The 15,898-nt window shown below is 53.7% G+C and overlaps 1 protein-coding gene across 1 annotated transcript; it reads right to left on the bottom strand.

Moving 5' to 3' along the window:
- Positions 1 to 13,155: 13,155 nt before the first annotated feature.
- NKX2-2 (NK2 homeobox 2) lies at positions 13,156 to 15,867 on the bottom strand. The gene is made up of 2 exons (XM_017864640.1): positions 15,526 to 15,867; positions 13,156 to 14,602 (listed from the first exon to the last, which is right to left on the bottom strand). Exons 1-2 carry the CDS (start codon positions 15,782 to 15,784, stop codon positions 14,040 to 14,042), a joined length of 822 nt encoding a protein of 273 aa, XP_017720129.1. The 5' UTR covers positions 15,785 to 15,867; the 3' UTR covers positions 13,156 to 14,039.
- Positions 15,868 to 15,898: the final 31 nt, after the last annotated feature.

Raw genomic sequence — 15,898 nt, 5'->3', positions numbered from 1 at the left:
AGCTTCATTCCATTACTAAACAGTCATTAAAATATTCATCCAAATTCTAGTTGAGTAACTTTCATGCCTTGTAAAATCTGAAGAACTTTTTAAATTGATGGGGTATTAGAATGTTTAAAGAAAGAAATTTGCTTTTAAGACCAGCCTTATCAGAATTCATGAAGGCTATATTGTGGCATAAATGTATATATTATAAATGTTGGGGAAAGAAAAAGAAAAAATCATGTAAGAATGGATAACTTCCTGTTGACTATAACATTACCAATTTTTTGTTTTGGGATTTTTATTAAAGCAGTCTCTAGTATTGTCTTCTCGTACTTTTCAGCCACATAGTTGAACTCAGACCAGAACATGATCCTCCAACTTTATATTCATTAACAGTAAGGATTCAGACAAGTGTGGATTGCCTTGTTTATGTTGCGGCCTCTGCATGTGAACCCTCTGGGTTACTGCTGCAACACGGATTTTCATCCGCTTCCTCATTTGATTAATTAACCCAGCTTCGGTCATTGTTTCAGCAGCCCCTGCACAGGCAGGCTCTCCGGCCTGACCCGCCAAGTCTCCACTAGAGCCTCTTTCATTTCACCTAGAGAGCCTGGGGAAGGCGCTGGACAGCAGTTCCTTTGTCTAATTGCATAGGATCAGGGTGACAAACTTTAAAAGGGTGTTTGCATCAAGAGTGGTATTTCAATTTGCCTTGTTAAATTATTTTCTCCTTTTGCTGACAGCATGCCTAATTTTATGAAATGCCATTATGTTCACAGAAAGGAGATGGGAGAGGGGAAGGGTTAACGTAAGAGCCAATGCTGCAGTCCATCTCAGCCCCTCACCCAGCCTACATGTCCATTAAGACCAAAATTCTACCTCAGGGCACAGCGGCCTTTCAATACTGTTCCTTCTGCTCCATGTTGTAGCCCATGGTGACCGCAGGTGCTCTGACACAGAGAGCAGTCCTCTGCCTTCCATGGCACCCCTCCCAGGGGAGGGGGAAGTCCTGGCTGGTCCTCTCCTTTCCTCGACTCACCCAGGGTTGGCACAAAGGGCAGCTGGTGGGGGAGGGGCAGGGGTGCCTGAGCAAAGAGACACCGTCACTCTTTGCAGGGTAAGAGTCCTTAATCTGCAATCCCTCATCCCCAAGGGGTAGAATTACCTCTTAATCTAATTTACTTTATAACCTAAACTCACTCTTCTGAGAAGGGTTCTATAGGAGTCTTCAGCCTGGCAAAGGGGCCTGTGGGACACAAAGTGTTAAGAACCTCTGGAAGGTGGCACCATTCTTCCCTCCAGCTGAGCAGTAATGGCCATTTCTGAGTGCTCAGCCACTCTCTTTGCCTCCCCCACCCCAGTTCCAGCCAGATATATAGTAAGGAGTCAATCAAGACTCATAATATATTTTTAAAATCTCTTTATTATTTATGGAATTTTACACAGCCTGGGCAGTTTTGATTGAGGGCATAAAGAGTGTGTGAAGAAATGAATCTGCATTGCCACTCCCAGCCCATTCTGTAACCCCTGCCACTGTGGCTGTTCGTTCCAGAGCCGGCTGAGGTTCCACAGAGCAGCTGAAGAGCTGTGAATGGTGGTTAATTGCAGTGATGTTAATTAGCATGTTATAGGAGGTAAGAAGAGGGGATTCACATTTCTCTTTTTACTGCTTCAAACAAATGATCTAGATCTTTGCTACAGAAGCCACTGGCCACATGTGGCTATTTAAACTGAAATAACAAAGAAAAATTAAAGATCAGTTCCTCAATCACACTAGCCACATTTCCAGTGCTTGATAGCCACATGTGGCTAGTGGCTGCCATATTGGAGAGCATGGATACAGTACATTTCCATCACCGCAAATATCCATGGACAGTGTGCTGCTAATTCTCTACCTCGTTCACCTTCTGACTTCAGAGCCTAGCCTGGGCCTGTCCCTCTGACTTCCTCCTTCCCCCACTCCCTATCCCACCCCTTTGTCTCCCATCCTCATGCCTCTCCCCACCTCCCTCACCTCACCAATATCCTTGTCATGGAAATGTGTGTGGGACAGGGTTCCCACTGTGAGTTCAGCTCCACCCTTTTGAAGTGATTCAGCATATTAACCACCTTACCTCCCTGCGATGCCCTGTGAATTAGGAAGGGCAGGCATATCCTTTTCTTTTCTTTTTCTTTTCTTTTTTTTTTTTTTTTGTAACCAGTGGGGAAAAAGGCTCAGAGAGCAGTGATTAGTAATTAAGTTGTCCAAGGTTGTACATGGACAAAAGCCATCTTCTGATTTCTGGTACAGGCTTTTTTCTCATGGTTGGTCCTTTGTAAATGTTTAGGGCAGTCATGGTCTTAATTTTAAAGACAGCTGTGTTCAACATTTCCTGTGTCTGTCAGCAGGGTAGCACTGTGGAAGTGCACGGGAGTGCAGCAGGGAGACCTCGCTGAGCATCTTGCTGCTCAGCCACAGGCCACCTGGCTTTGTCAGTTTCCTCATCTGGAAAATGTGTACAGGGAGTCATTACAAAATGATGCTAAGATTTCCTCTGGTTCCAATATTCAACGTATTTTTTGATTACTTTTTACTCATATGGCTTGATTTATTTCCCAAATGATTCAAGGACCCTTTTCAAAAGGTTCTCCCCTTGCTCTGGAGCAGCCATCACTGTGGCAGCTACCTACTGGCAGTGCAATAGCAGGCCATCTCTAAGGCAACACCTGGAATTGCCTGCCAATCCCTCACCACCCAAAGTGTGGTCCTGCCCCAGCAGCACCAGTGTCTTCCTGGAGCTCATGAGAAATGCAGAACGCCAGGGCTGCTGAACGTGAATCTGCATTTTATCCAAATCCCAGGTGATTCGTTTGTATTGCAAAGCTTGAGGAACTGTGATCCAGGCCCTGGGAAAGCAAGAATGAGCACAGCTCACCTAAGTAGAACGTGGCGGGAGGGGAATCAAGCAGACATGTGGTACGTGCCCAGAGCTCCAAACCCTCCTAGCCACACTGGGACATGGCTGTCCTCTCAGGGCTTGTCCAGGTGAGTCTGAGCTCCTTCCCTGGGTACAGTCATTCTCTCTGTGTGGAGAACACCTTTGGCTCTGGAGTCCATTTACTCAGGGACTCATCGTCTGCACTCACAGCCTCTTTCCTCCATCTCATTAATACTCAATTGAAGCACTCTGATTCGCAGCAGGCTTTTTATGCACACCCTGTGGTCCTGTAAGACCTTTAAATGTAGGAATTAGAATACTGGTTCTACAGGATACACCTGGAGTTAGGTGGACTTTGGGCAATGTGCTTATAAGTCCCCAAAAGGCTCAAGGGAATGCTGACTTTACATTCTGGGAGTCCATAGGAGACCTAGAGAAACATGAGGGAAGGAAGAACAGGATTTCATCAGATTGGGATTTGGGAAATGGCTGTTTCAACTAGAGGAGAGGACAAGGTGGGATTTAGTGTACAAAGACCCAAGGCGCTGTCCTCAAAGGCACAGAGAGCATCATCATGTCATCCAAGCCCTATGGAGATGGGTGGCTAAGATGTTCTGGGGCTGGCGCTGACCACCTGCCTGCTCCTGGGAGGGGAAACGGTGATTCATCTGCAGGAGGCCCTGGTGGCAGCCAATGGCTGGATGTGAAATTCACGCTGGACCTGGATGTTCCTAATCTGCCTTACCTCACAGATGGGAAGAACAGGATCGTCCACAATCCTGGAACGTCCTGGATTGTCCCGCGGCGCTCGCAAGCACGCTTCTTCAGAGTGGTGAGACTGAAGAATGAAAGGTGCCAGGAGACATCAGGGAGGAGCAAATGGTGGCATCCCACCTGCAGCTGAAACAGCTCCACCATGACCCTGACCATGAAACATGGAAGCCTCCATACTTGGAACTGCAACCTGGGCAGCTGAAACATTTCTCCTTGTGTCTGAGGAAATCATGGTTTCCAGGGAGAAAGCTCACCTTTTTGGATATTCTTACCTGTGATGTCTTAGATCAGAACTGTATGTTTGAGCTCAAGTGCCTGGATGACTTCCCAAATCTGAGGACTTAATGAACCACATTGCAGCTTTGGAGGAAAGAGCTGCCCCTGTGCAATCTGTCTGTTCTGCAGGATGCCAGTCAGCAGTGAGATGGACCAGTGGGGACCAAGAGCATATGCTGAGCAGGAGGCAGACTCACACTGCATGTTTCGTTCTATCCTGTCTCTAGGGGCCTGCACTCTATCTTCTCTGCTCTTTTCAATAACACTTAGGCTAAAAAACAAAACAGAAAAGTCTAAAGCAGAGAGAAATTCAAGATAGAACTCTAAGACCAGGTGGCTTAAACAACAGAAATGTATTTTCTTACAGTTCCGAAGGCTGGAAGTCTAGGATCAAGGTATCGGGAGGGCTGGTTTCTTCTGAGTCCTCTCTCCTTGGCTTGCAACTGGCATTTCCTCCCCATGTCCTCACGTGCTGTCCCCTCTGTGTGTCTGCACCCTAATTTCTTCTTCTCCTAAGGATGCCAGTCACACTGAAGTGGGGCCTCTCCTTATGAATTACTCTCACCTAGCTCACTCTTTAAAGGTTCTACCTCTAAATATGGCCACATTTTAAGACACCGGGGGTTAGGACTTCGACATGAATTTTGGGGCACATGGCTCAGCTACTCATCTCCACAGCCTCTTCTGAGGAATGAGAGTGGCTCTTTCTGCATGCAGTTGTCACACCCTGTGCCTGTGTCATGTGTTCCTGTGCCTTGAATGTCTAACTCAAAAGTAGCCATATAGGTTGGACTTCAAGAAGCCACTTGCCCCTCAGGTGTTTTGGACACTGAACCTGACCAAGGGGGGCTCTGCAAACTGGAGGTGCCTCCCTGACCCAGTCAGATTCTCCCCCTAAGAAGGGGGACTGCCACATTCTGAGAGCTCCTTTGTCATAGGAAAAGACCAAGTCACTAGCTTTGAGGATGGGTTGTCCTGAGGGAACAAGAGCCATAGTTCTGGATCTGCACGAGGGCAGCTGTGTGTGTCAGGCTTGGCCATGAGAAGCCAGAGAAATGGGCCAGCTGCTATTTAGTCTCCATGTCCCTTGCTACATAGTTCCCTGTGCTAACTGCCTCCTTGCCACCCAAAAACTCTACTTGGTACAGAAAGACGCATCAACAGTGGACATTCCCAAGGAACACACGGGGAAAGAGGCCATTAAGATGGGCCATTAAGTCATGAGTGACCTCTGGAGACCAATGCTAGGTCTAAGATAAAGGCAGAGTAAGAGCTCAAGTGTCTGTGTCTTTGGGGTCCCCCAGGTGCAGACCCTGAGGCAAAGATTCATGTGCAAACAGTTAATTGGGACCAACAAGGAAATGGAAAAAAGAGAAAATGCAGGGAAAAAAAATCAACACAAGAAGTGGTAATGAGCAGATTGCCACTGAAGACAACTAGGGCTCAGTCCCACTGGGGGGCCTGTGGGAAATGGCTCAGGGTTGTTCCACCTGGGGCCAGGAAGCTGGGCCATATATCCTGCAACCTCCACCTGAAACTGGGTGAAGACTATGAACTTCCAGCACTAGCCACCTGTCTAATGGGCCCAGCACCCTCTTGCTCCACCTCCAGGCAAGACTTGCAGATGCTGGCAGCAAGAAGCCAGCGCAAGGGAAGAGGAGTGTGCAGGGGTTGTGGGCAGTGGCTGCATTCCGCGGCAAGCTCTGCCTCCTTCCCCAAGTCACAGAGCAGGAGTTCCAACCATGGCTCTCTCTGCTCAAAGCAGCTGGCTGTTCACTGGGTGAAAAGGACTGGCAATTTCTGAGAGATACCTTGTGGTCAGACCATCAATATCAGATCCTCTGTCACAGACACAAAAAGCTGATTCCTTTTGCTTTACCTTCTACATCTAACTATCCTTCATTTCAAACCCATTCCACACAATTCATCTTCCCCTACAGAGGTTGATGAGGTAATTCTTTTATTTTGTAACTAGCAGAGTTAAAAAAAACATGGAGAGATCTGGAAGTAGATACTTAAGTAAAATTCCTTTTAATAATTCTTGTGGTTGGACACAGTGGCTCACATTTGTAATCCCAGTGCTTTGGGAGGCCAAGGTGGGAGGATAGCTTGAGGCCAGGAGTTGGAGACCAACCTGGGAAACACAGTGAGACCACATCTCTACATAAAAATAAAAAATAGCTGGGCATGGTGGTGCACACCTGTGGCCCCAGCTCTTGGGAAGGCTGAGACAGGAGGCTCTTTTGAGCCCAGGAGTTCAAGGATGCAATGACCTATGATAGCATCACTGAACTACAGCCTGGGTGTCAGAGTGAGATCCTGTCTCAACAAAACAAAAACTTGCAAATCTCTCAGATTAGGGAGCTCAACACTATACCCAGAAGAACATGTTAACTTATTTTACCTTTTCCCCACGTTAGACAAAAAGGTAATCATTTAATTAAAGCAGTAAGATCAATTGGCTACTTAAAAATCTATTTTTTGTGTGTGCCCTTTATCATCCTGGGGGGAGAGGGGAGTTGCTCATGTCATTGAAACCATGGAAGGCCCAGGCCCAGCAGTAAGAACAGGCACCACAGTGTGCCCCTCAGGTAGACCCTCAGCCTACTCCCCCTCAGTTCTCAGGGGACACTCGCTGGCCAGGATGGCCACTTGGCACCCAGTGGAGGTGCTGGTGTATATACAGGCTTCCCCGAGGATCCCAAGGGGTTGGCCCAGCCCCCACCTACCAGGATGGGACCTGGGCACTGGCTGCCAGAGGAGAACTGGCGGAACCCTGCCCAGTGGAGAAGCCACCCAACTAACTGCCTTCTGCAGAGTGGGAGGGCATCTATGTCCTCCCCCACCCCTGCCCACTCTTCTGGAATAGGAGAGGACGCCCTGGTAGATCCCACCTCCACTCCCAGAATGCTTTTCTTTGTCAGAACACTGGCTTGATTATAAGATTGGGTGCTTAACTTCTCTGAAACAGGCTCCTCTGCAGAAGGACAGATTGGCTATGATGATCTGATTTGATGATGAGGAGAAGCACGGAGAAGGCGCCTGGCCTAGAAGGTGCTCAATACGTGGCATCAGTGATGGTCATCGTCTTCAGGTGCGAGAGAGGTTGGGGTCAGCGACCTGGGGCTTTCTTTGTATCATTTTATGAAAAAAGGTAAAAATACCACAGGCGAAAACAAGCAACAAAGGGCGGACGGGATTTTTCATCTGCAGCTTTCAACTGATACTTTAAAGTACTGAGCTATTCTTTTGTTAGGACAGAACACATTATTCCATTAGAAGGGAACATTTTCGGGTGGTGGAAGTGTTCCACGTCCTGCGTGGGGTGACAGTTACACGCACGTCACAGCAGCCTGAGGAGGGAGAGGAGAAGGGCTGGATACCTTCATCCTCTTCATCGAACTCCAGGCACCAAGTGCAAGGGCAGGGAGTTTTCATTATTTAGGGAATGCAGCCCTGGTGTAGAAGACACCTCGTGGGGATATCTCGAATCCCGCAGGTGCCTGAGCTGCGATCTGCGCCCCAGCCGGGAAGCCTTTCCTTATCCAACCGCGCCGCCCCACGGAAAGTCTGGGTACTGCAGACGCCCTCATCGGCCCACCGACAGCTGGTTTTGAAGCGGGGGCTTAGGAAAATAAAGGGGTCAGTGTTTGGAGCCACGATGCCTTTGATGTGAGGCGGTTCCACCCAACAATCAACGAATCAAGCTGTAACTGCAGGCCCTACTCTTGTTGGGGGGAGGACCTTGAGGAATGTCACACCCTTGTCCCCTACCCGCTGCCCCACGCCTAGCCTCTCAGAAAGGCACCAGACATCAGTGGAGTGCGAGGCGTCCACACTCTCGTGTCCTTTCCATTCCCGGACACCTCTGCACGCTAGCCGAGGCCTTAGCACGGAGTGAGGGTTGCCCGGGGTGCTCTACTGGGTGGGGGTGTTCTTGCCTCCCCGGCCCGGACCCAACGGTCCGGGTCGGAGCGGCGTCTCTCCCTGGCGACTGGACGGTGCCCCTGCCCCGCTTCCAGGAGGAGAACGGCAGGAGCCGGGGGTCCGGAGGGACCTGATCCAGGGCGGGCGGAAGGCGAGGGTCTCTCCTTCCCAGAACCCCCGCCCCGCAAACCTGCACCCAAACCGGGTCCCTCCTCCGCATCGCACCCGAGCTTCCCGGGCCGCCTCCCCACGCGGGCACCCACTCTCCTGGCCCTCGTAGCGCCGCCCTCCCCGTGTCCACCCTCGGGGCCGACGCCGCCAGGGAGCCCTGAGATTGCGGAGACCGCGCGCCCTGGCGCCTGGTGGGGTTTTCCCAGTGGCTAGAGCGCTCCTGGACCAGTCGGCTGTGGTCTGCGCCCAAACACGATGGAAACCGGGGCTGGGACGGGCGGTGGTACGCACGTGGAGAAGAGGCACGGCAGGAAAACCACAGCAGAAGATAGGTCCACTCGCACCTCCCACGCAGCCGCGCACCCGCTGCCATCTGACTCGCGGCTCTCCCCAAGATTCCGAGTCGCCGCCCCCTGGCACCAGTCACCCGGCTCCGACCCGGGCCGCGAGTCCGCTGATGCGCAGTTGCCTCCCGGCGGCTCCCGAGCTCTGCCCAGACCGGCTCGCAGAGACGCTCGGGAACGCGGGGCTCGGGCGCCTCCTGGCGGCGGCAGCAAACGGCACACGCTCTGTTCTCCCGCCCGAGGGGGCGCGTGGAGCGGACGCGGGATCCGCGCGCGGGCTTGGACTGCGGGCCAGCATTTCTCCGCTTGCTCGGATGGCGGCGCTGAGGCCTATTCGCCTTTTTATTAATAACGATGCCGCGGGAGGGAAAAAATAGAACCTTTAAAAATCAGAGTGCGAGAGAGGCTAGAGAGAGAGAGAGAGAGAGTGTGTGTGTGTGTGTGTGTCTTGGGGCGTTGGTGAAAGCAATAAAACTCAGATCGCTTCCTTGGCGAGATAGCGGCGGCTATAATGCGCCGGGGGATCAGGGGTTTATTTGCAGATCCTGGATAAAAGATGATATATCGACACGGTTTAGAGTGTCACTGCGCCTGGCCTCTCAGGAAGCCACAAGTACATATTTCCTGAAATACCGCGCGGCACAGTATCTAATCCTCCCGCCACTTAACACCGGGAGTGGAACGTCAGCACCGCAGAAGCGCTCTCCCGCTTTCCTGGTTCTGGGTGGGGAGAGCCCAACTGGGAAGGATCTGGTGCGCCTAGACGCCCCCTCCCCTGGCCTTTGTCTTCAGTCCAAGTAATCACTTAGCGATGGGCCTTAATAAATACGTCTGAGAACTGTCCTTATGCTCGGTAAATATTGGATTAGCTTTTCAATGACCAGGCTCTTGAAAAGGCTCGAGAAATCCACACCAGGTCTCAACTAAGCCCAACAGTCAATAGGTAAGGAAATAAGTTATTTCCCAATCTGAGGTGGGAACGTTGAGAAGGGGGGCTTCCACTCTTACCAAATTATCTGATTCTACTAAATATGACCCTTGTACTAAATAGGAAAGGGGGCGCATCCAAGTTTCCCATTAGTCGGAATTTCCACCAGCTCAGTTCTGCTCATTAAGGGCTGAGTGACTTTGTGGGGAACATATCTGGGTTCCATTTTTAATTTCCACAGAGCTCAGCATCAACTATTTTTGTTTAGTACATATGGCTTATTTGGGGACTGCTTATGGGAGTTTTGACCTGGCAATGGCAGGGTAGAAGGCATGACTCAGATTACTTCCGACTGCCTCGCGCCAATTTGAACCGCTTAGAGGAGGCAAAAAATGGGCAAATTCCTTGGAAGCCCTCCTGTGTCTCCCTGGTATTGAATTTTGCAAGCACACGATACAGGAGACATTGAAAATTAAAGAGGAAGTATCTCCCTCCTCCAACATGGGGAGAGAGGCTGTTGGAAGAAGTTTCTGAAGTGGTTTCCCATCGCACCAAGAGGCCAGTGGGATGGACCCCCGCGCGTAATTCAAATGAACCCGCGCGTCTTTAGCTCTTTGGGGTTGGTAACGAAGTGGCCCGGCCGGGCGCAAGTCGCCTTGAAACAGGCTGCAGCCCAAGTATAGCCGGGCCCGGGACTGAGCGGCGCCCTTGGCCTCTCAGAACTTTTCTCGCGGTGAATGGAAGGGCAGCTCCTCGCGCGGGCCCTTCGGGGCCGGTCGGTTGCGAAATCAGGGGGTGGATTTTCATCTACGCAGGAGCCGCTAAGCCCGTAGGGGACCGAGCATCACCCAGGCCCTGGGTACCCTGAGTCGCCTCCCGAGCCCCAGGACGGCCCGATGGTGCAGAGCTCCCAGGCAGAAGTTAGTTTCCTGATACACACACAGGAGTGAGCAAAGTGCGCACAAGTGAGCCCAAACCCTGAAGGCGCAGGTACGCAGACGCCCGTCCCAGCGTTAGAGTCAAGGAGAGAGAAGAAGAAAGGAAGGAGAGAAGTGAGGAAGAGAGAGAGAGAGATTATGAGTGTAAGAGATTATGAAAGTAGAGAAAGAGATTATGAGAGAGAGAGATTATGAGAGGAGAGAAAAAGAGAGATTTTGAGAGAGAGAATAAGAGAGATCCAGCTTTCAGTGTCACGGGGCCTAGGCGGGGCAAGCGCCCTCCGAAGCCATCAAAGACAGGGGTGGCTTTTTCTCCCCTCCTCCAACCTCCTCCCCAATAGATATAGCACGAATTTTTAATGCGTCTTCCTTTCACAGACAACAATACAGGGTTTGAAAGCCGGACACAATTTAGGTTTTGTGCGGGTCCCTCCTCGCGCTCCCTCGGCCCAGCTGGCCATATGGAATCCAGCATGGAGCCCGCGGATGACAAAGGGACCCAGTGACAGGCCCAACAAAACCCCAAGGAGACTTCTGCCTGACTCCGGGATTCACTGCCCGCGATAAGCGCGCTGAATGGTGCGGGGTGGGGCGGGGGGTGGCGGGCGGGCCCTTTCTCCTTCTTCCCCTCTCTCTGTCCCCTCGATCCTTTCTCTGTCTCTTTTTAATATGCACGCCTCTAACATCTCCGGCTCCCAGCTTTCCCATTGTGCGGTTTTGTACCGCCCGCTGTAGATTGGGCGAAGATAGACTGCTGAAGCGGACCCCGCGCCGGGTGCGCTCCCAGGGCGCTGGGGTTAGGGCCACACAGGGCTCCGCAGGCGCTTTTATTGACTCCGTGGGGACCCGAGGACAGAGAGAGGCGGGCGCCGGGCCCACCTCCCGGGCTCCCGGCAGGCCGCAGAAGCGCACACCCAGATTGCAGGCCCGCGGTCCTGGCCACCGCTCCAAATGTGTCCTCAATGAGCAAGCGGTGGAAGCCTGCCAGGGTGAGGACCTTCCACGCTTCCCCCTTCCTCTCTGGAAACCTGGGGGTCTCTTGTGATCATTCTCACCCTGGAAGCCCTGGGGCCTAGAAGAGTCAAAATTTCTTCAGGCCTTCTGACAACTCCGCTCCAAGAGACTTGAAACCCCCACCTTTCCTCCCAGAGGATTTTGGGATTAGGGGAAGTTGCAGGTGGATGTTGAGTGGTCAGTACCAGGGCATGTTGGGCATTCAATTATTGCACAACAAACTATTTGGGAGAAATTCGTTGGCCTTTCAAAACCGCAAGACATAGGCCCCCAAACATTGCCAGGGTAGTGTGGAGAACAAAGGGAGACCTTTTAGCATTTAGAAAACCTGCCATTTCCCCGAGGATGAGCCTGGAGATGGGAAAGGACCTTTACTGGGGTATTAGAAAGACTCCCGAGCCCTCAATTATCCAGGGGCGGTGTGGAACGCGGGAATAAAGTGTCATCGCGTCCCTGGGCTTCTGCCCTGAGTGCTATCGACGCGCAGATTTGGTCGCACGGATAATCATGTTTGCTTTAGATATTGAATTAAACCTGATCATCAACTAGAGGGAGCGATTAAGTCAGCTAGGATCGCTCCCTTTGCCCGGCCTCCTCATTGCCACACCACTCCCAGCCTTGATGGTGCAGCTTCGGAGAGAACAGAGATACAATTTCCAAATGCGCCGACTTTCAGTCCCCCGGCGTCTCGCAGCACCCGCTGGGCTCTGAGCTACAGAGCCCCAAGTATTTTTAGAAACCCGAGAGATAAGAGGAGAACGGCTCATCCTCCAGTTTGCCAGGCTTCCTAAGACGCTCCCCCGCGTGGCCAAGTGTGCGCGAGCATCCGCCAAGGAGATCTGCCCCCAGCGACAAGGGTGGGATGGAATCAGTTCCCCACCGGAAAGATAGATGCGCCCTTCCCGGGCGAGCCCGCGGCTGTGTGCCTGCTTCCCGTCCGGGGCGCTCACCGCACCCCCAAACCTCTACTTCCTAGCAATCCACCCAGTCCCACGCCCAGGGCTGACCTGCCGGGACCGCACACCGCCGAACGCTGGAGGGGAGGAGGCCCGGGATCCAGTCGCCGGAGAGAGGCCAGGAAGCCGGGAAAGGATAGGAGCGGAAGGGAAGGGGGAGGCACGGTTTACTGGGATTGCCAAAGACTCGCTCCCTGGCTTCCTGGGGCCAAAGAGCCTAGAGAGGGCTGCAGGATCCTCTCCCTCCCGCGAGCCCAGGACCCCGCGTACGTCCCCACACCCCCTAAGCCAAAGCCTAGCTCGCCCTGACCGCTCCCACCCCCAGCCTTAGCGGTCTCCTAGGTCAGCACCAGCCCGCAGACTTTGAAAAGGGGTGGGGACTGGGGAGAAGGCAGCCAGTCTTAACCTCAGACCCCCACCCACCCACTTTCTTAGCGTGAGATGAGTCAAACGCAACAAAGTGAAAGTCATCGAGTGTAGTGGCTTCAACAGCTTCTCAGACTGAAGAAGCCACTCGTAGATTTGGGCCAGCGAGGGGGGGTTTGCTCTCCTCGCCTTTGCGGCTCCCGAAGTCACTTTTCCTCCCGCAGTCGGACGCTGCTGCCCAGGGTTCAGACAGCGCGCGAGACCAGGGGAGAGGCCGGGGAGAGGGTGGGCGACCCTGGGCTTCGGGCCGACCGCTCGCAGGCCGGAAGCCGAAGGTTCCCGTCCCCGCCCCAACCCTAGGCGCGGGGTGCAGCCTGTGGTCGGGGGGGCCTGCACCGGGAGCCCCGCCCGCCCCAGGACCCCGGTGCCCCGGCCTCCCCGCCGGAGAGGAACCGCCCGTGAGAGCCCCGCGGGCGGCCGGGCCTGGTTCCCAGCCCCAGGCCTCCGGCCCGGCGCAGGGCGACAAAGTCAGACAAACGGGAGGGCAGGGCTTTTTTCTTTTTTCTTTTTTAAACACAGGATTTTTATTAAAATTCTTATTTAAAAAATCGAAAGCTTTCTGCGCCCGGCGCTCTTGGGGAACCGCGCCGAATAGCTGAGCTCCAAGTTCAGGGCTCAAGGCCCAGAGGACAGGGCAGGGGGCTCCCTGCCTACAGGGTTTTCTTTTCCATATTTGAGAAATGTTTGCACAATAAAATAAAAAGAGAAAGGAAGAAAGCAGGGGAAAACGCAAACGTAACCAAACCCAAACAAACCACAAAGAAAGGAGTTGGACCCAGAAGGGAAACAGGCCCATCCTGAAGGTCATTTTGGCAACAATCACCACCGATATTTACAACGAAAAGGGAAATCTGCCACCAGTTGTCAGAACGTTTACATGGCCATAAATATTTAGCATTTTCTTATTTTTTTAAAAAAGGAAGAAATTCTCTATTTTTAAAGTGTTCTCCACTTGCTTTAGAAGACGGCTGACAATATCGCTACTCACACAAACATATTTTACAAAATTCACGAAAGCAGGGGTGGGGAGTCGGTCTTTTTCTTTTTCAAGTGACGACATTAACGCTGGGACGGTTTGGTCCCCCCGGGGAGAGGCAAAGAAGCGAAGCTGCGCAAACATTCTGTAAACACGGCGTAGAGTTCAGCCCTCTCCAAAGGTTCAGAAGGAGAGGCATGGGCAGACCTGGGTGGATGAAATCTGCCACTCCAAGGAGACGCAGGCAACCTCCCGATGCCTCCCTAATGGAGCCGAGAGTCAACTCGACTCCATAATAATAATTATAATAATAGTAATAACCACCATAAGGACCGAGGCCTCCTCGCCGCCACCGCCGCCCGGTTGGGGCCTGGGCCTGGGGCCGCGAGTCTCGTTGGGGCGGCGCTCACCAAGTCCACTGCTGGGCCTGGACCAGGGGGTGTGCTGTCGGGTACTGGGGGGTGCTGGCCGAGCTGTACTGGGCGTTGTACTGCATGTGCTGCAGCGACTGCGCGCTGTAGGCCGAAAAGGGAATGCCCGCCTGGAAGGTGGCGGCTGCCAGGTCCTGGGCTTTGAGCGCGTGGCACGGTTTGCCGTCCCTGACCAAGACGGGCACAGCCACCCGGCGCGGCGAGGGCAGGGGCGTCACCTCCATACCTTTCTCGGCCCGGGCGCGCTTCATCTTGTAGCGGTGGTTCTGGAACCAGATCTTGACCTGCGTGGGCGTGAGGCGAATGAGGCTAGCCAGGTGCTCGCGCTCGGGCGCCGACAGGTACCGCTGCTGCCGAAAGCGCCGCTCCAGCTCGTAGGTCTGCGCCTTGGAGAAAAGCACCCGCCGCTTCCGCTTCTTGCCAGCGTCCCCCCCGCCGCCCGGGGTCTCCTTGTCATTGTCCGGTGACTCGTCGGCCGAGGGCTCCGGGGACTTGGAGCTTGAGTCCTGAGGGGGCGCGCCTGCCGCCAGACCGTGCACTGGGGGAGGGGGAGAGACAAGCGCGTCAGGCGTCTGGAGGCCGCGCGCAGCCTGCACCAGACTCGGAGCACCCTGGATCCTCCGTGCCACCCTGGACCTCCGAGCCTGGCAGCGCAGCCCCGCTGCTTTTGCCGTGACCCCTGCCTTGCTCTACGCCTCACCAGGACGTCGGGGCCTCCCAGGGTAAAGAGGGAAATCCGCAGGAATGGGGCCTAGGGGCTCGCGTTTCAAGGGGCTCACATAGCGTGGGTGAGAATTTTGGGGGGAGTGGCGCACTGAAGATCATCGCGGGTTAAGGGCTCCGGCCCCCTTAAGCGGTTTCCTCTCCGGAGAGACGTGGGCAGATTTTAAAAGAAAACCCCACAATCCCAGCATTGATCGGCTTGGTCATTTAAGGTAGGTTTTGGGGCTTTCGTTTCTGCTTTCGGGCCTTCTAGACACCCCCTGCACCGCACAAAGCGTTCTCTATGATCGCGAAGGGGGCAGGGTGAGCTATTTATACCCGGGCCACCCAAAGCCTCCCCACCCCTCCACCCGTACCCGGACGAGGCTCGCTGACTACCTCCAGGGCGCCAGGCCAGTCCCTCCCAGCGGCCGGAGTCCGGGGGCTGCGGCTGGAGCCATCAGTCCCGGTTGACATCACATACCAGCCCCTGGGAGGCATAGCCCTTCTCCCTCTTTCTCCTTAATTTCTCCCTTTGAAAAAAAATTTTGGAGACCAAGTTCTTTCCCGTAACTAAGGGGGTTTGAAGAGGAGGGCAGAGGACATCCTATACAAGTGTTAAAAATCTTTCTAGGGATCTGGGTGAGGGGGTCCAGGCTTACGTGGCCCCTTCCCTTTTCACTCCCAGCGTCCAGCCCAGGCTGCGGCCGCAGGAATGGAGGCGACCACGGCCTCAGCAGCCAAGTTTTTGCTACTTACGGGAGTACTGGAGGCCCTCGGTGCTGGCCAGCCAGCGCGTGTACGGGTTGTCGCTGCTGTCGTAGAAGGGGTTCTTCAGGGGCAGGCTCTGCACCGCGTCCAGGGCGCCCTGCCCCAGCGGCCCGGCCCTCTTGGCTGGTTCGGGCCCCTCGTTCTCTTCCTCCGGCCCTTCGGCCACAGAGCCCTCCTCATCGTTGGTGTCCGGCAGGTCTAAGATGTCCTTGACCGAAAACCCCGTCTTTGTGTTGGTCAGCGACATGGTTCCAGACCCCAAAATTTATGTCGCAAAGTTGTAGCTTCACTTGGTTAATTCGTGGCGCTCCCCAGCCCCGGCGGGCGGGGGAGGGGGGAGCTGGGGGGAGGGACTGGGGGA

This window comes from Rhinopithecus bieti, unplaced genomic scaffold (assembly GCF_001698545.2).
Source record: "Rhinopithecus bieti isolate Rb0 unplaced genomic scaffold, ASM169854v2 scaffold_76888, whole genome shotgun sequence".
In the NCBI taxonomy this organism is placed as follows: domain Eukaryota; kingdom Metazoa; phylum Chordata; class Mammalia; order Primates; family Cercopithecidae; genus Rhinopithecus; species Rhinopithecus bieti.
This window is presented reverse-complemented; position numbering and strand designations above follow the sequence as displayed.